The sequence below is a fragment of the Carcharodon carcharias genome, chromosome 11 (genome assembly GCF_017639515.1).
Source record: "Carcharodon carcharias isolate sCarCar2 chromosome 11, sCarCar2.pri, whole genome shotgun sequence".
Lineage (NCBI taxonomy): Eukaryota > Metazoa > Chordata > Chondrichthyes > Lamniformes > Lamnidae > Carcharodon > Carcharodon carcharias.
In genome coordinates this window covers 66091401-66111113 of record NC_054477.1, presented here as the reverse complement: position 1 = coordinate 66111113, position 19713 = coordinate 66091401, and the positions used below count along the sequence as shown (strand labels likewise).

The window sequence follows — 19713 nt, the reverse complement described above, 5'->3', positions numbered from 1 at the left end:
CTGAATAGTTTCCTGTGCCCTAATAGCTCTATATGACTTGGGGGTACAGGCATTTAGATCATTAAAATATCACGAACAGGTACAGCATATATTGGGCAGAATTGTTCCAGATTTGTAATGGGCAAGTAAAACATTGTTTTACCCACCTGCTAACGCATTTAGTGCAAATCTGGAACAATTCTGCCCAAGTGCAATGGCAGCTTGTCTCAAAACCGCCATATTAAATATGCACTCCTGAGAAACACACCGCTTCCTTGGCGAGCGGGCTCTCATTTGCCGGCAACACCATCATCTCGCCACTTTATCATACCGCGTGGCATGCTTAAAGTGCAGTCGTGTGCACACATCTCAGGGCTGCTGCACAGAAGACACGGCCCTGAAAGGTAAAAAGACTGCAGCCCCCAGGTTCAATGATGCATCCCTCAAGTGCCTTTTGGGCGCTGTGGAGGCTCGCTATGATGTCCTCTACCCCCGCTCAGGCTGCAGAATGGGCGGCAATATCACCAAACCAGCTTGGGAGATGGTAGCAGCAGTGGTCAGCGCCAAGGCCCTTCAAAACAGGACAGCCACTCAGTGCCACAAGAGGATGAATGATCTCCTTCGTTCCGCCAGAGTAATTCACTCTTCTCATCACTCTCATCTTACACTCAGATCCATCACACATCCACAGGGCCCTCACTCACTGATGTTCAAGGGAGATCACCATTCACTCTCTCACACACACCTTCATTGTCCTCATCCTGTTAATGGGACCACTCACCACCCACACAGGCCAGGCATACTTATCACCTGGCCTGGCAGGCGTCCTGTTTACACTCTCTCCATCTCTATTCATGCAGGACAAGCTGGCACACAACAAGAGAGAGAGGTCGCAGACTGGTGGAGGAATGCCTGAAATCAAGGTGCTCACGGACTTTGAAAACAGAGCCATCCAGCTGGCCAGCGACCATCTGGACCATTCCGGGGCTGACAGTGAGGTTGGTGCTGCTCTACCAAGTGAGGATTCAACAGTGCAACATCCATCAGAAAACCATGCTGTGAGTGATGTGTCCTGTTTCACAGGCCACTGCCATGCACTTGTTATCTCTTTTTGCTTTCACAGGAACATGTGGGAAACAGCCAACAGATCACGGCATCCAATCAAGTCCCAAGGAAACCTCAGGAGAGGAATCTGAAGGCACCCTCCGTGAAGTCCCTTCACAGTGCTCACCTACACCCTCCACCAGCACAGAGACACACACCGTGGTGGGACCTAGCTTTAGAGTAGCTTTGGGATCACAATCTGGTGAGCACATCACATTTTCTGATCCACAGCAAGCAGAGGCAGAGAACTCCCAGGTCCCTGGCACTTGGAGGACTGCTGGAGGCCCAAGGTTTGCTGAGTCCAAGTCAGATGATCAGCCTCTGGACTCGGTCATGTCACAGTTGCTGGAGCTGCAAAAGCAAGCTCGGGAACAGCAGGAAGGGATGTCCGCTGCACTCCTCAGATTGCAAGGCACGATGGAGGAGTCCGTCCGCCTTCAGGCTGAGGTGATAGTGCCGGCGTGCCAATACACCAAGGTCATCACTGGTAGGATGGCAGCCACCATGGGGACCTTGGTCCAGGATATCTGTCCTGCACTGCTGCATGGGCTGAACTCCATTGCCAATGCCATAGTTGGCCTCCAACACTGTGTACGCGAGAGGGGTGCGCGGGCAGCTCAATCTCACTCCAGCCATCCCTTCTCCTCAAGGAGTCAGCAAGGGGTCCTGGGGCACCCACAGGGAGGAGGATCAGCAGGTGTACGCCTCGGGGTCATCCACTCAGGTGACTCCAGGAGTGTCCGGCCCATCCAAATCCCTTCTTCCACAAGCCGAGGAGCATTCCACTGCCACAAAGCAGGACCCCGAAAGCAGGACAGGGCCCTCCAAGTCTCGGACATCCAGAGGATGTCCTTCACACACAGGGTGTTGCAGTCAGCAGGCAGCCTCCACTTCTGCTGTGAGTGAGTGGGGAGAACCAAGATGTAGCGGCAAGGTTAGGAGAATTAGTTTCACAGCCTGGGCATAGCTGTTTATCACTTGTACAAAATGTTCACTATTGTAAATTAACTCCCAAGACAGCCTCCCTGCCTATGGCTCCTTGTTCTGATGAGCAGTGTTCTTGTCACTCAAATGTGAAACCTTTCTGCACAAGATAAAGGCAGGTGTCTCAGTCCAGGGCCTCTTCCCTGTGCTTTGTGCAGCCTTCAGACCAAAGTGATGGTCTGGCCTCACGCTCCCTTGACACATTACTGATTCCTGCATCCCGATGGTGCCTGTCATTGCTGCCAGAATGTCGTGGGCAGGCACCACAGAGTTCCATCATTTTTTCCGTGTGCTCTCAGCACCTTTAAGTTGGGGCTGGCCCCCACCTCATCAGCATCTGTGATCGGTGACACTATGGTCCTGAGATGCTCAGGTGCTGAAGGCGGACAAAGGATCAGGCTGCACGCCAGTTGCACTTCCGGCGAATGGAAGCCCTTGCGGTTAACATAGTTAATACCTTGAGCGCCATGTGAGTGCAGTCGATGGCACCCTCCACCTGTGGGAAACCTGAGATCTGGGCAAGTCCAATGGCTTGCATCCTGGCTTTCTTGGTCCCAGGCGAAATGCACAAAGTTGTGTGCCCTCGCAAAGATGGCACTCGTGACCTCATGGATGCATTTGTGGGTGGAGGCTTGTGATATCCCACAGTGGTCACCTGTGGAACCCTGGAAGGAGCCGTTGGCATTAAAATTGAGCCCTAGTCACTTGCAAGGCCACTGGCAGTGAATGTCCTCCATGTCCCCATTGTGCCAAATCCTGTTGTAGCTGGCAGACGTGACAGGCCTGTTCCACACTTCTGCAGTCTTTGGCGTGACTTGTTATCAGTCACCTGCAGGGATGAAAGGTGGTGTCTATAGACCCTGGGATGGGCTGGGCACTGACCAATAATGGATCACTGTGGGTCTTCAGTGGCATGTGTGGGAGGCCCAGACGTCCCTTCTTCCTGAGGGTGCTGCTCCTCCCTCTACGCAGCCAGATGCCTTTGCCACTCTTCTCTGTCGCCTCTACTCTCTGTATGCCACAAGGCATACAGCTGGCTAACCAGGCTCCGTGTTCCTGATGTAATCCTCCTGCAGGATGAAAGAGAGAGATGCATGGGTTTACTAAGAAACTCTCTTGATTAAGTCTGAAGGCCCTTAACGCATCCCAGGGAATGCTGGCCACCACTTGGATGGCCAGAATTTAGTACACTGCATGGCTGCCCGAAACCCCAAACACCTTCACCCCACTCCACCTGACTGATTGGCGGCAGCTTTGCCCATTGGACTGCATGCTGTGCTCTCAGCTCAGGCACAGGCATCTCCTAAACCACACTGCAAGGCTGCACTGTTAGCTTGAACCATAGGAGAGACTGGTCCAAACCAGGATGATGACATTGCAAGGGGCTGTGAGTCCCTCCACCAGTGATTTCTCCATGGCCAGCTTTAGCAAGGAAGTTGTACAATGTGCCCAGTTGTCCAACTGTTCAGCAGTCTACTAAAATCCTCATTAGTTTGCAGTCTGTGCCTGAGGGGTGAAAAGATCTAAAGCACTTGGTGGGACTTTGATGCCTTTGTGCTGCTTGAGTGGGCAGATAAATTAGAGACCCAATTCCATGCATGTTAATGTGGCTGCGTCTGAACTCTCTCAGCTGCAGAGGAATTGACAGTGTATAAAGTTTTGCCAATGCATGGCCGCTTCTCTCCACGCCCTTCCCCCCACAACGTGCTTGTGAACAATCAACTACAGGGCAGCCCTTGCCTTCCAACCCCAAGTCACCTCAACCGCAGGGCAGTTCTGCCCCCCCTCACCCCCCCCAACGCGCCTCAACCTTGAAGTCCAACTGGCGGCCCAGGTGGGTGCTGCACAATGTTACTGTGCACTCACCTTCCAGTTCCCCTCAAGTGCAGCCTGCCAAGTGCATGCCTTATATATGCTGTTGTGTAGCATGTCGGCGTTCAATCACACTGATGAGGGTGGACGATCCAGCGGGGAAGGGGGAATAATTCCGGTGAGTTGACCTTATAATGATACGCAGATGTATTACAATGAGGCTCCTGATATCTGATAGCAGGAAACGCTCCCGCCATCGATGGGCTGAGTGGGTGATTGCAAACTGGTTTTATGACATCATGAAACAGATTTTTGGCCTTCTTGCCATATTGTCCGCTCACACTGCACACACCTGTCACCAAAGGGCACAGAAAATCCCATCCAATTCAAGGCTAATTAGATGTTGGCCTTTATATCTAGAGGATTAGAATACAAGGGGTAGAAGTCATGCGTCAGCTAAGCAAAGCTCTGGTCTGACCACACCTGGAATACTGTGTTCTGGGCACCAGACCTCAGGAAGGGTACACACCTTGAGGGGAGTGCAGCGTACATTTACCAGAATGATACGCAGACATCAAGGGTATCCAAAGAATGCAAGGGGCTTATATACACTAGTAATATTTCCTTAGAATTTAGAAACCAAAGGGGTGATTTGATCAAAGTTTTCAAAATATGTAGGGAAACGGAAACACTGAATAAAGAGAAACCATGGCCTGAGTTTTACCCTTGGCGGGCGGGAGCAATCGGTGTGCCCATGACTGGTCAGGAAATGGGCCGAGGCCCATGATTGGTCTCTGACCATGATGTCAAGCCAACTGGCCAATTAAGGTCCGCCCAGCATGAAACGCATTCTCCCAATGGCCTGTAAGGGATGGGCTGGGGCAGGAGCCTGTCAGCCACTGGGACCAATGGCGACCCAGTGGCAGGTTTAAAATTGGCCCAGGCAGTTCCTTGAAGGCTGCCAGGGAGGGACATATCTTCTGCGTTGTGAGCACTAAGTTATGGCATCAAGTGCGGCTGGAGACGCCAAGCAGGAGGGCAGGTCAGGTGAGCACTCGGTCCCCAGTTTTTGGATGAGTGCCTTGTGGTCCTTCTGGAGGAGGTGGCTGCCAGGAGGGACACCCTTGTCCCCAGAGATGGAAGGAGGAGGCCACCACACCGCACTGCAACAAGAGCTTGGGAACATGTGGAAGTGCAGGTCAGCAGCCACATGGTATGTGGCACGCATGGGCGCAGTGCCATGAAAGGTTTAACAACTGCTGTGCTCGGGAAGGGTGAGTTACTGTGTTGGCATGGGTCAGTGTGTTGAAGTGTTAAGGTGTGGCCGTCTCCCCCGTGAAGCTCAGGGGTGTTAGAGTCTGAGTGCCAACTGTCAATGACATCAGAGCTGGCCAAGGGGATGAGCCCCATCTGCTTGGGCTGAGTGCCTTGTGGTTTGAGGGCCACAACTTGGATGTGCCCTGCAAGGTGTTCGTCAGGTGGGGCCAGGCTGCAATGGCGCTGCAGGTAGAGAGTGGACTAATCGATGCTCCTCTGTCCTTCAGGAGAAGATGACCCACAAAAACATTGAGAGGTCGCGGGACAGGCAGGAGGCCCCCAAAGCTCCTAATCCTATCCAGATTCGAGCTGGATACCTTGGAGCTGGAGAGGTTCCACGCACCTCGGTCAATAGCTGAGGAAAGGCTGGGGTGTCAGGTGAAGGTAAGAGTGCAATGCACAAAGGTAAGAGTTTCGGATGCTGCGAACTTTATTGTCTAGTCTTATCATTGAAAGGAACCTCAAAACTGGGGTTCCCCGTTGATCATTGAAAGACAATGGCACCATGATGCAGATCTCCATTGTCTCATCAGGGTTATAGGGGAGTCCATGCAGAGCATGAGCACTGTGTTGACCATTATGGCTGAGTGCACAGCCTCTTCCATTGAGAGAGTGGCGACTCTCAAGGAGAGGCAGGTCCTGAAACCTCAGGGCTCCTGGGGTTGCGTTCAGACCTGCAAGCCCTCACACAGGCAATGCTCTCAGGTGGTCAGTGCCAGTTTGGAAGATGGATGAGACATCCAGTATCCCAGCTAGGTGCCCGTCCATCAATGGTGAGCAGGGACGTCCAGAGCGACCTCACATTGGTGCATGAGATGCTTGACGTCTCTGTGGGCTCCTCTCAGGGCACCCTGGATGATGGCAGCACCTCTTCCGCCCCTCTGTGACCATGGCATCTGATGAGGCTGCGATGACTGGGGAGATGGCAGCCGTGGCACTGGCTTCTCCCTCCCAGGCAGGGACAGCACAGGCTCCACTGCCAGGATGACCACCAAGGTCATCAAGGCCAAAAAGACAGCAGAGTCAGCAGGCTGTCTCCAATGCCGCTGCCAGTGAGGGCAGGGTGAGGGGGGAAGCATCAAGATGTAGCACTCACAAACATAAGTTTAAGGCACCATGAGAACAAAAGGGACTGGTCACAAGTGATCTTCTGTTGTGTAATGTTTTGTTTATATTTACTGGTCTGGGAATGAAGACCAGAGAAGGTGCTGTTTTTTTTTACGGATTGCGAAAATGAGAAATTTTGTTTTTGTCATAATGGCCTGAGTGTGCTTTACTGTTGTATTGTTTTGGTGCAGGGTACGCAGTATGTAATGCTGGACATGGGAGGCTCTAAACTTTATTGCACAAGCACTAATTAGACTTTGGGCTCAGATGAAAGGGCCATTTCAGTTATCTGGGATGGAGGCAGCAGCCTGGCGTGAGGTGGAAACAGACCTTTGGTAGCTTAGCTGAAGGTGCGTTGGATCAAGGCATCCCTGCTGTTCCTGCCTCACTGAAGGATACAGAGGTCTGCCTCAGCGCTCTCAGTGTTCTCCTCACCATGCTTCTCTTCTGACTCACTACTAGATTCATCCTCTGTGGCCTGTGGAGCTGCCTGAAGATCCTCTTCCTACAGTAGGTTCCCCCTTGCCAGTGCCAGATTGTTGTGGAGAGTGCAACATGCAACCACTATCAGTGGCACCCGCTCTGGCGGTTGGTGGAGGGGGGGGGGGGGTGGTGCGGGTATTGTAGTGCTCCCCTGAACAGTCCAGGCATTGCAAACGCATCTTCAGAAGACCTATGGTCCTCTCTATCACCACCCTTCCGGAGGCATGACTCCTATTATAACACTGCCCTGCCGCTTTCTTGGATGGTGGAGAGATGTCATAAGCCGCCTATTCAATGGATAAGCCCTTGTCACCAGCAGCCATCCATCCAATAGGCACCTGGGAGTGTCTGAGGATATAAACGTCATGGGAGCTGCTAGGGTCGCGTGCACAGACTTGCAGAATGTGCACCTTGTGGTCACTCACTATCTGGACGTTCATCGAGTGGAATCAGCTCCTGTTGACGAAGGCACCCGGATGACCCGCTGGCGCCTTGATGGCCACATGTGTGCAGTCAGTTGCACCCTGGATACATGGAACCCAGCAATCGCTACAAAGCGCTCACTCAGCCTGGCTGGCCTCATCCTTATGGAAATGAATACATGCCATTACCTGCCTGAACAGAGCTGCTGTTACCAGCTTGGATCAACTGTGGACAGCTGATTGGGACACTCCACAAAGATTCCCCACTGACCACTGGAAGGAGCCAGAGGCATAGAGGTTGAGGGCCGCTGTGCCCTTCAGAGCCACTGGCATAGGGTTTCCACCCACAGATTTGGAGGTGATCTCAGGCCCAATCATCTGACAAATGCAGGTGACTGACTCCCTTGAGAGGCTGAGCCGTCTTCGGCATTGCACCTCAGACATATTGAGGTAGCTGCATTGCCACCTGTAAACCCTGGCAACAGGATAGTGGCTCCTTCCGCCTTGGAATACCTGCTGGTCCTGCACCCCCTGTGCCTGCGCCTCTCCTCCCACAGGTAGCTCCTGTGAAAGCTGCATTGGGCCACCTGGCCTCCTCTCCCTTCTGCCCCACTCTTCCTCCTCAGAGGAGGTGCCATCAGCAGAGACCACAATCCCCATTCCCAGAGTAAGGGAAGCCTGCCTGATACCTGGAAGGGTCCACATGGTCAAAATCCTCTGGGGGCCTTGGAGACACCAATGAGTCCTGAAATAAAGCCTAGAAATGCTAAGAATGAAGTTCAGAACAGAGATGAAGCTGCCAAGTACCAATAAATCTCCTAACCTCCTCACTGCTCCTACTGAAAATGCTGCTGAACCTTTTTATCCTGCCCTTTGAATGAGGTTTTGCAAAATGTGGGTTGCCCACCCGTCCGTTTTGCCTGTGTGACGACCGCAAAATTGCACAGGCAATGTAAAATCGGGTTCAACTGTGCTTTTAATGGCCTTAAGTGGCCACTTAATTGATGGCAGGCATGGCTCTGACTTCCGTTTGCAGCCGCTGACCCTATGATTGGGCGGGATGACATCGGGATGCTTGCCCGACCCTTCTTGCGCTATTTTATGCCCAATCAGGTCGGGTGCACGTCCACCCACAAGGTGTAAATTTCTGCCCTATATCTGTTAGTTGGGGAGTTTAAGACCAAGGACAGAATCTAAAAATTAGAGCCAAGCCTTACAGGACTGAAATTAGGATACACTTCTTCTATACAGAAAGCATGGCAGGAGTTTGGAAATTTCTTCCACAAATGGCAATAGATACAAGATCAATTGATAGCTTTAAATCTGAAATTGATAAATTTTATTTATCCCCAAGATATTAAGGAATAAGGTCACAGATCAGCCATGATCTCACTGAATAGCAAAAGAGGTTTGAAGGGATAAGTGATCTACCCTGGTCCTACCTTATGGGTATTTCTGGATTGTCAATTTAATAAATGCTTTGTCACAGAGGGTAAAAAAATTACTTACCGATACAGAACTTGTGACCACCTCCCAGTTCGATTTGGAGGGCTGAGGCTGTAAATCGTCCTGAAAAAGAATGAAATAAAGGTCCATTGATCATCTTCTTTGTTCATGTGTCCTGTGGCTTCGCAATGAAAGTGTTCACTACGATCTTCCTAATTGAGGTTGTTGTGGGGAGTGGTGGGGTGGAAGTAAGCTGTAATGAATGCTAGCATTAAATTCAATAATCTCCCTCCAATGCAGTGATTTTGCTATAGTAGTTGTGGCCTTTTGTAGCATAAAGGAAAAGTGCGTGATATTACTCACACTTGCAATGAGATCCATTTATATAGGTAGGATATCTTTCTTCAACACATTTTGAAACACTTTATGAAATGTGATGCTTTCAATTTCTGGTTGACAGCTGATTTTTTTTTTTGCTTTGCTGTGAGGCTCAATATCAACACCATGTCAAAACACTCCGTATTAGCAAACTAGAATGTTATAAAATGAATTTTTTTTATTATGTGAGCTTTGTAAGGACTCATTGCAACAATGTCACTGTATGCATGTGGATGATTATAATTATTATCAGTCTCAATTAGCCATAAAGTCTCAGTTTCATGGACTGGATTTGACAGTGTCAGACCGTCACAAGTATTTTTGTACTGAATATGATGTTGGTTAAATTTCAGGGGAAGAAACAGAATTGCATGTGGGACTAGAATTCAGATTAACTGAATGCTGCAATTTCCTCAGAATTCACCTGAGAACAATTTCCCTCCTCCTCAGAGCTGATCCTCTAATATCCAAACATTTCACGGTTTCTTTTTCTTTTTCACAGCCTCGCTCTACACCCACAACCTAAATTAACTTGTAGTCTATATAGCTTTACGATGTTCAGACCCTTATTCATAAGAGCAATTTCAGTATAACAAGATTTTCTTCCAGGACATGCCAATGATTATACCAAGAAAAGGCTTGAAGAAGCCATAGCAAATGGATTTGCATCATTGATTATCCTTGTACTGAATTATTCTTCTTAGTTCCTTCCAATCAATCAGGGCTGCTTTTACACATTACTTAGCACTGGAAACAACCAAGGCAGCACCAGCCCAGTGGGCTCTGCAAAGTCCTTCTCACTAACATCTGGAGACTTGTGCCAAAATTGGGAGGATTGTCCCACAGAATAGTCAAGAATCAACCAGACATTGTAATACTCACCAAATCATACCTTACCACCTATGCCCCAGACCCTTCCATCATCATTCCTGTGTATGCTGTATCCCACTGACAGGGCTAGCCATACTAATACTGTGGCTATGAAAGGGGTCAGAGGTTGGCAATTCTGCAGCAAGTACCACATCTCCTAACTCCCCAAAGCCTGTCCACCATCTCCAAGGAACAAGTCATGAATGTGGTAGAATACTGTCCACTTGCTTGAATGAGGACAGCTCAACAATACTCAACAAAAAAGCAGCCCGCTTGATCAATAACTCATCTACCACCTTAAACATTCACTCCCTCCACCACCAGCACAGTGTCAGCAGTGTGTACCATATATAAGATGCACAGCAGAAGCCTTGGCAAGTTGCTTTGACAGCACCTTCCAAATTTGTGTCCTCCATCACCCAGAAGGACAAGGGCAGCAGATGCATGGGAACACCGCCTCTGCATGTTCCCCTCCAAGCCACACACCATCCTGGTTTGGAAGCATATCACAATTTCTTCACTGTTGTTAGGTCAAAATCCTGGAGCTCCCTAACCCCACTTTGAGTGTACTTACACCACATGGACTGCAACTGTTCAAGGTGGTTGCTCCCTGGTAGCTTCTCAAGAGCAATCAGGATGGGTAATAAATGCTGGCTTTGCCAGTGATGCTCACATCCCATGAGTGAATAAAAAATAAAGGCCTTCCTCTCAAGGGTCCCACACCCTCACCCACCATTCTCCTATCAAGTTTCCAGACCTCAACATCCCAGTTGTCCCATACCTCACAATCTCCTTTCAATTTCTCCCAAATTCTGAGACACCACACCCAGACATTGACTTTCAATCTTATATCAATAACCCCTGCTCAATATTTCTTAACCCAAATTCTGCAGTGCTGCCAGATCTTGTAGTGCCCATCTCACTGGTCCTCAACCCATCTGGTACTGTCACACATGAGGAATCCTTCCTTGTATTCGCCACTATCACACTCTTCCTACTACTATAGCCCACAATACTATGTCCTGTGCTCTGACAGCCCTATTTGCATTATTTCCATTCCGAACTCTCCCTTCCCAATTTGTCCTCTACCTCAAGGCCATCAAAAAGATATACAGGAACTGGAGGAACTGCAAAAAAGATTTACAAGCCTGATACCAGAACTGAGAGGTCATGTATATCAGGAAAGACGGAACAGATTTGGGTCCTTTTCTCTAGAAAAGAGAAGATTCAGGCATGGCCTGATCGAGATCTTTAAAGTTACAAAAGGGTTTCGTAGGTTAGATGTAGAAGAAACGTTTTTACTTTGTGTGGGATAAAAACTAGAGGCCATAAATATAAGATGGTCAATAATAAATCCAACTGGGAATTTAAGAGAAACTTCTTTACCAAGGGAGTGGTTAGAATGTAGAACCCACAACAAGGAGTATTTGAAGTGAATAGCTCAGATGTATTTAAAGTAAAGGCATGGAGGGAGAAAGGAATAGAAGATAATACTGATAGGATTGGATTTGTGGAGTATGATTGGCCAGTTGGTTAATGCATAAAATTAACTACAAACACATAATAAAGTGAACTGATTTACAATTGATACACCAAATATCAAAATTGAAACTGAAAATACCACTACACACCAAAATATTTTTTAGTAAGTTAAATCGTATGTAAATCTCTCGCCTTGATAATAATGCCACATAAACACTATTTTTCAAATGACTTTGAGTGCCAAAAGGAGATTCATTCATGTCTTCTAGAAAATGGCATGATGTGTTTCCTCGTGTCACTCCAGTCCAAGCTGGGCCATGAGGAGCTGGTGCCAAAATCTCCCACAGGATGAAGGAAAAAAACAAAAGGTATGGTCAATCTTTGACTGGCTTGATGCAGTAGTGACTTACGCCCGAGAACAGATCATTTGCCTACCCTATACCCTCTCAGCCACTGGAATGGTGAGTCATTAGGGTTGGAATGTAAACAGGGGAAGGTATATATCGGTTACAAAGTGGGGTGAGGAACGATAGAATATATTTACTTTGACATTAAACTAATTTGTATTTAACCTGAGATTAAAGGTCATCCACAGGTCTGGTTATATATGTGCAAGGTGAATTTTGAAAGACTGCTGGATTAGAGACTCACTTAATGGGAGTACGGTTTAAGAATCACATGTGAAAGTCAGTGTACCAAATTCATAGCACTCCCAGTTTCCTTGTGGTTACTTATTATGCCTTAAATATAGGCGTACAACAAAATGACCTTCATATCCAATTCTCTGAGCCAAATCCACATTGAATAAGGCTCCATTTCAGGAGCATAACCGTACAAAATTTATCTTGTAATCTTTCTGTAACTGGCATCTGGCCTTTTCACAAATTATTTGCAAAGAGTATAATTGAAATAGTATGTTATAACCTTCTATGTGACAGTGTTTACCATGTACAAGTATGAGCACTATTTGATTAAAGTGGTCATGAGGAAGTTTACATCATTCACTAAATAACGTGGCACTGATGTTGGGTTTCTTTAACAGTAAGTCAGCTGAACAGGGGTGAAAGCCAATAAAGGACGAACTGTCATTAGCATGTTACAACAAGGCCAGAAATTGCCTACAAGAGTATGCTTAATGGCATTGCAAGGTGTTAAATCTATGTTTGTCCCTGCTATTACATGTGAATTGTCAAATAATGGGGAGCTCCAACATATATGCCCTCTTTCTGGTACTGTCATTCTCTGCTTTAGATCTGCCATCATCACCACTCACCTCAAAAAAACCAAGAACAGAATCTCCCCACCCCCCCCCACCACTGTCATCGGTACTTGTGGCGGGCGGGGGCAGGAGGTATGGCGGGGAGCAAACAAGTTGGTTTCCGACATCAGGAAACCAGATTGGGATTGTCCCCTTCTGGCTTTTATGGCAGGTTGATGATGGGTCGGGTGTCCCGCTGAAGCTCAGTGGGAACACGCTTTGCATCTCATGCATGCTCATTAAAACCCCAACCAACCCGAATCTGCACTCCCATCAAACCTTCCACCCCACCAGCAGGAACTGATGCTGAGGTGTAACCTGACTGGACATTCGTGACATCTGGTAGCTGGTGAGGGAGAATTTTAAAGCACGTACCTTGGAGTTAAAGCTGGCCGTACCAGGCCACAGCTATGGTAAGTGCGGAAGACACAAAGGTGTAGGGGTGGCGAGTGCAACATATGAAGGTGGGGGTTCAGAGGAGATGAGAAGGGTCCTGACGAGATGGAGGGGGGCGTCCAGAGGAGAAGGAGGTGGAGGGGGTGGGGCTTCAAGAGAAGGGGATGGGTGAGAACAAGGGAAGGAGTTGAGGGTCCAATAGTAGAGTAGCATGGGCTACCTCTAGGTGGGAGAGTCTTGGGTTAGTCACTGATGAGTGAAGGCAGAGTTTTATGTTGTAAGCACACTAGTTGCAAAGTTTAGCTTGTAAATAAACATGTGTTTATTCTAACAACAATCCCGTGGTGCTCTCTGTCTCTGTACCAACTCAGTCACCCCGAATGAAGTATACAACCTAGGTCCTTTAGCTCCTACAAACCAAGGGCACTAGATCCAATAAAGGGACAGGATCTGGGTGTGGCGAGTACAGTTCTCATCCGACGAGATCATTGAAGGGGACAAGGATGGTGAAACGGATTTTGGGAGTGGGGAGAATCAGGGTGGGCATAGGAACCGTAACTGGGGTGGGCTTAGCGAGGAGGGGAAGTATGTGCAGATTAACAGTGATAGAGTCCAGGCTGATGCAGGGAGGATCACAGTTTACCAAGGGTGCGGGGATTCAGTGATTGGTGGTAGTTGGTGGGTGACAGAGGCAGGATAAAAGGTAGTGGAGACATCATCTTGAGACAGAGCCAGCTCCAGACCAAGGCAACACCCTCCATGTCCAAGTGCAAAACATCGAGGTGGGGGGTCTGCTCAGGTGGGTGGAGCTGAAGGCCAGCACAACTGGACAACTAAAGGGAAACCCTAATAATCATGTGGGGAATGTATGAGAACTTTCTCCTCTGTTATTCCTCAATATTTCGTGAAAGCCACACGGCAGCAGGTCTGACCAAGGATGTTCTCACGACAACGAGATCACAGCAAGGTGTAAAGCTGCTGTTCACTCTGAGCCACTGGCCATTGGATCCAGGAAGAATTAGGGAAGAAGGGAGTAGGGAGTGAGGGGCATGCAGGTGAATGGCAGCCAAGTCAAGATTGCAAACCTCCATCCTCCCAGGGGAATGGACCTGCCTGATAGGGACTCATATGGTTAGGCTTTCCATTGGGACCAGGTCTGTCCTTCAAGTTTAGAGGGCAGTGGAGGCAAGTGGAATCATGTGAGTGGGAGGCCTCTCGCACATGGCAGTCATCACCCTTGTCAAATAGTGATGCCTCTGTGCGCAGCCATGTAATAGGGAGAAGAAGACCCATCCTTGGTCCACATCAGGAAAGGCTGGAGGCATGCAACCATTAAAACTACTAGCAGCAAGAATGAATCCAGGACACTTCCAAACAGTGCAACATAACATATATTTCGGAGTGTAAAAACTATTTACAATTAAACATCTGTACCACCAGTACTCATTTGGTACTTTTGAATTTCCTTACTCTACCACAACATCTAGGTGCCCCCCTGACATCCACAGCAGAGGTGGAGGCAGCCTGCTGACTATCATACCTGTTGGCTGTGGTGACTTCAGCGGGCATCCTCTGCAAACCCAAGGCCTAGCGGGCCCCAGCCTGCTGTGGGTCTCCTGCTTAGAGGCAGGTGAATCCTTCTCGGCCTGAGCAGCTGGGGCTGATGGGGTCACAGGCAGAGGGGATTGGGAATGCCTGGATACCGTTGGAGAATCATGGGTGGATGCCCCCAAGGTGTTCACCTAACGCTCTCCATCCTTTGGTTGACCAAGGGCTCCTCCCTGAATTCTTGTGGAGAAGGGGCACCTGGAATAAGGTCGAGGTGCCCCACCCCCCTCTCACTTAGCCACCGTGAAAGCTCACCCATGGCAACAGGTCTGAGCGCATCTCCAACAGAACCTGGGTGTTCTGCTGGACCAGGTTCTCTATGGCCTCCCCTTCCTCCTCATGGAGACTTCGATGCACTCTAATGTCGGAGCCACTACATTAGAGAACATGGGGACAGACTCCTATGCCTCAAGTGCCACTTTGTTGAGGGCCCCTAACATATCTGTCTGATGTTCCCCTGCGTCTCAATGATACTCCAGCATCTTCTCCATGGCCATTTCCAGAGGCTTGTCATCTGACTCAGACTTAGCAGAGGCCGCTTCTCTGACCTTGTGGACTGAGGGGGTTTGTGGGTGGAGGAAAACATGAAGGAAAAGGGCGGGGGGAAGGAAGGCATGGAAGGAGGAGGGAAGGGAGGTGGGGTTGGGCCAGAGTTGTTCAGAGGGAGAGGTCAGTCGAGTCTGCATTGGAATCCTGGGGGGACAACTGGGGGTGTTGGTGATATGAGGGGGCGGCCATTGTGAGAGGGGGAAGTGTGACACGGTAGGGTGGGAGGGTGTAGTAATCTGAGATGTAATATACCTTTAAGAGAAGTATTGTAATGTAAGGTTACATGATCTGGGGACCTTGGCTATCACTGCCTCCTCGTGCTGTGGACATGTGTCTGTGCAATGACCACCAGAGTGTGAGCCCAAGCAACTAGATCTATGAGCCACGGAGGTGTATCTCTGGGCTGGTGGAGGGTGCAGGTTAAAAGTTATCCTCGTCCTCTTCCAGGGTCTCCTGCCAGCTGGGGCTGACTTCTGCGGAGGCTGACCTCACCCTCTTCCTGCTGGCACCTGGAATGGAGAGAGGAGAGAATGAGTGACTGCCTAGGCTGGCTCAAACTTGGCACTCATCAATCACCTAGATTTTCCGAGGTTGCTTGGATTATGCATGCATCCTCGCTAGATGCTTGGGGGTTGCCGACCTCATCGTCGGTACAGGCATGGTCACGATCCTCCCTGCCAGCTTGGCAGCCTGCTGCTCGAATGCAGTGAGGGGTCTGGAGCTCAGGCTTCCCTCACTCCTGTTTTCTTTCGCTCTCCCTCCTGTTGTAGGCCACCTTCTCCTGCATAAAGACAGGTAGATGGATTGTGAGCACATTAAATGAAAGAGCAGGTCAAAGGTTGCTAATTCTGTGGCTGCTACCTGACCTCAAGACTCCCCAAAACCTGACCACCATGTGCATGGCACAAGTGAGGAGTGAGATGGAATAGTCTCCAGTTGCCTGGATGAGGGCAGCTCCAAGAACACTCAGGAAGCTGGACACCATCCAGGACAAAGCAGCCCGCTTGACAGACACCCCATCCAGCACTCTCAACTTACAGTCCCGCCAACCAAAATATCGCGCGAGTGCACAATGATGTTAGGACGATCGCCCAACGTCATCGCGCGTCATTTTATGCTCAACTGGGTTGAGTGCGCGGCTGCTTGATGAGAGGAAAATTCTGCCCCTTGAGAAAACAAAAGCGTTAGTTTTCCAATACACCCAGTTCTTCCTCACCACCACCACTCTGGACTCCTCCATCCTCCATCCTTACTAAATTATCAGATTGCTTGTCCTACATCCAGGACTGGACAAGCAGAAATTTTCTCCAATTAAATGTTGTGAAGACTAAAGCCATTGGCCTGAATTTTTCGGATGGCAGGGTCTCCGAAGAGTGGGCAGGGAACACGTCCCCACCAGTCCGAGTGCCCCACAACCTGTTCAGGCTTGAATGAGCATCAGTTGGCTGCAGACGGGACTTCTGCCCCTCACTCAGGAGGAAGTCCCACCTTAAAGAGCTGCCAGCCCATCGGATAGGCCAGCAGCTCCCTAGTCCCTGCAATGACAGCTCTGCAGTGGACAGAAGAGGAAGTTCAGGAAGGCATTGGACCCTAAGTGCGGGGAGCAGAGGCCCAGGTAAATTTAATGGGTCCTAGGGTAGGGAAGGCCTGAGGGGAGCCATGATGGGGATGATCAGGGTGTCAAGGGAAGATGCTGGGGTGGTGGGGGAGGGGGGTCCAGAGGCCACTGGACCTTATGGTGGTGGGGAGCATCCCAGTCAGAAGAGGGTTTCTAATGGAGGCGCCACAACTCCCCCCACCACCTGGGATCTAAGCCTGTTGATTTCTGGGCTTCCCCTACACCAATCATCCTGCCAGCCTAAAAATTGAGGCTGGTGGGAAATGGCCCTTAAGTGGTCAGTAATAGGCAACTAAGAGCCTCATTTGGAGTAACGGCGGGCTTCCCATCCGAGGCCTTGCCTGCCCCAGTGTAAAATCGCAGTGTAGTCGGGCAGCGAGGAACTGAGAAGGAATCCTGTTCATTCAATTTCACACTCCCCCTCACCCCACCTAAAAAGCTGCTGGTGAGGGAGTATAAAGTTCTGGCCATTGTCTTCTGTTCCTGCTACAAATTCCACTCCCTAGGCATCGACTTCATTCCTCTCCCTGGCAACCGCTTGAAGCTGAACCAGACTGTTCGCATCCTTGGTACCTTACTTGACCTGGGATGGCTACCAACCACATGCCCACACCATCATAAAAATTGTCTATTTCCACCTTTGCTATATCGACAATCTCTCCCCAGCTTAGTTAATCTGCTGTTGAAATCCTCATCTATGCCTTTTTTATCTCTGGACTTGGCTGTCTCAATACACAGCTGGCCAGCTTCCCACATTCTACCCCCCGTAAACTTGAAATCATCCAAAACTCAGTAATCTGTGTCCTAACTCGTACCAAGGCCCTATTACATAGAACACCCATGGCCTACACTGACTCCCAGTAAAGCAACACCTCAATTTTAAAATTCTTATCTTCTCATTCCCATTTTTTTCAAATATCTCCATGGCCTCATTCCTCCCTATCTCTGTAGTATCGTCTAGCCTCATAGCTCTCCAAGATAGCTATGCTCATTTAATTCTGGTCTCTTAGTTATTCCCAATTTTAATTGCTCCACCATTGGTGGTTTGTCTTCAGGCCTTAAGCTCTGGAATACCCTACCTAAACCCCTCTCTCCCTCTCTCTCTCTTGTTCTCTTTTTTCTACTTTAAGAAGTTCCTAATAGCCTCTCTGTTTAACCAAGCTTTTATTCATCTGCCCTATTATCACTTTGTGTGGTTGGTTGTGAAATGTCTTGGCATGTCTTTTAATGTAAAAGGTGCCACATAAGCAAGATTTTTTAAATGAAAACTCTAATGCTTACGGTAAAGAATTTATATTATTTTAGCATTAGCACTTTCTTGCTACAGCAGAACATTAGCTACTTAGCCCATGTGTCAGGATCAGATGAGAAAGCATAAACAAGCTGACAGCAGTTAATACTAATTGTAAATACTCATTGTGTAAGTCACTGGTTTTGCTCAACCAAGGCATGCAGCATGACAAACATTTATCTTTCTAAGTAATTCTTTTGCAGAAACAGATTGCATATTTTTCAGGTTTTTTCACTGAATGCATTTGACAAACATTCTGTAATTTTCCAAAGGTCCTACAGGTGGTTTGTATGTCTATCATTTATGGTGTCACCCTTCCTCAATACACTGGTTTATTTTACAAAATTTCCTAGGAGAAACCTCAATATTTTTTTCTTTTGGGAAATAACGAATCTTTTCCTGAAGTGCTTGGCATTAGCCATTCCATTGGATGCTCATTTGTGAAGTTGTCAACTCACTTTGCATGCCATCTCATTGGCACACAAGGGAGAGGATCAGTACAGACCTGTCTGGCATCATATTCAGACACAGCCACATTGATGTCTGTAACATTTAATACATGGTTTTTGTGCCTTCTTCTCTTGCCAGTATTCCCTCTCAATTTAGCCTCCGGGAAGGAGAGGAATAAACAGATACATTTATCTCTATCTTCAAACAAGATGAAAAATAGTTCTCGTCTTTATTCCAGTTGAAAAATTTTTTGGTACTGCTAATATCTGATATATGTAGATTTATTTTGCCAATTAATATCATAATAGAATAGAACATTTTCTATACACGGCTGGTAAAATTGACAGTCAATCTTTGTTTCTAACAATGCCAACAACTTAAATTTATTTAGTGCCTTGAATAAATAATCATGAAAGAAATAATAATAAAACATCCCAGGGAACTTCACAGGTGCATTATGCAACAAAATATGACACCAAGCCACATAAGGAGATATTAGGTCAGATGACCAAAAGCTTGGTCAAAGAGGTAGGTTTTAAAGTGTGTATTAAAGGAGAAACACAAGGAAGAGAGACAGAGAGGTGTCTGGAAGGAATTCCAGAGTTTAAGGTCTTGGCAACTGAAGGTACAGCCACCAATGGTGGAGGGATTAAAATCAGGGATGCTCAAGAGGTCACAGTTAGATGTGTACGGCTATCTCAGAGGGTTGTAGGGCTGGAGGAGATTACAGAGATAGGAAGGATGAGGCCATGGAGGAATTGAAAACAAGGATGAAAACTTAAAAATCAAGACATTGCTTGACTGGAAACCAATGTAAGTTGGTACGGGGTGATTGGCAAATGAGATATCATGCAAGTTAGTTCAAGGGCAACAGAGTTTTGGATGACCTCAAGTTCATGGAGGATAGAATGTTGCAGACCATCCAGGACTGCACTAGAATAGTTGAGTCTAGAGGTGACAAAGGCATGAATGAGGTTTTCAGCAGCAGATGAACTGAGGCAGGGGCGAAGTTAAAGTGATGGAAATAGGTAGTGATGATGCAAATCTGTGGTCGGAAACTTTGGGTCAGAATTTTGCCCTTGACTGGCAGGCCGACCCCACCGGCTCGGTGGCGGGCCGATTGTTGCCGCCGAAATGGGCCCCACCGCCATTTTAAGTG

The 19713-nt window shown here is 48.3% G+C and overlaps 1 protein-coding gene across 6 annotated transcripts in view; it reads right to left on the bottom strand.

The window, feature by feature from the left end:
- pdgfd (platelet derived growth factor d) overlaps positions 1-19713 on the bottom strand; it is a 200167-nt gene that overhangs the window by 56541 nt on the left and 123913 nt on the right. For 4 of the 6 annotated variants that reach the window (XM_041199509.1, XM_041199511.1, XM_041199514.1 and 1 more), the window contains one exon: positions 8718-8777. The exons of the other annotated variants lie outside the window; for them this stretch is intronic. In XM_041199509.1, the coding sequence (XP_041055443.1) occupies positions 8718-8777 (60 nt within the window). The remainder of the gene's footprint in view (positions 1-8717; positions 8778-19713) is intronic. 6 annotated transcript variants of the gene reach the window in all.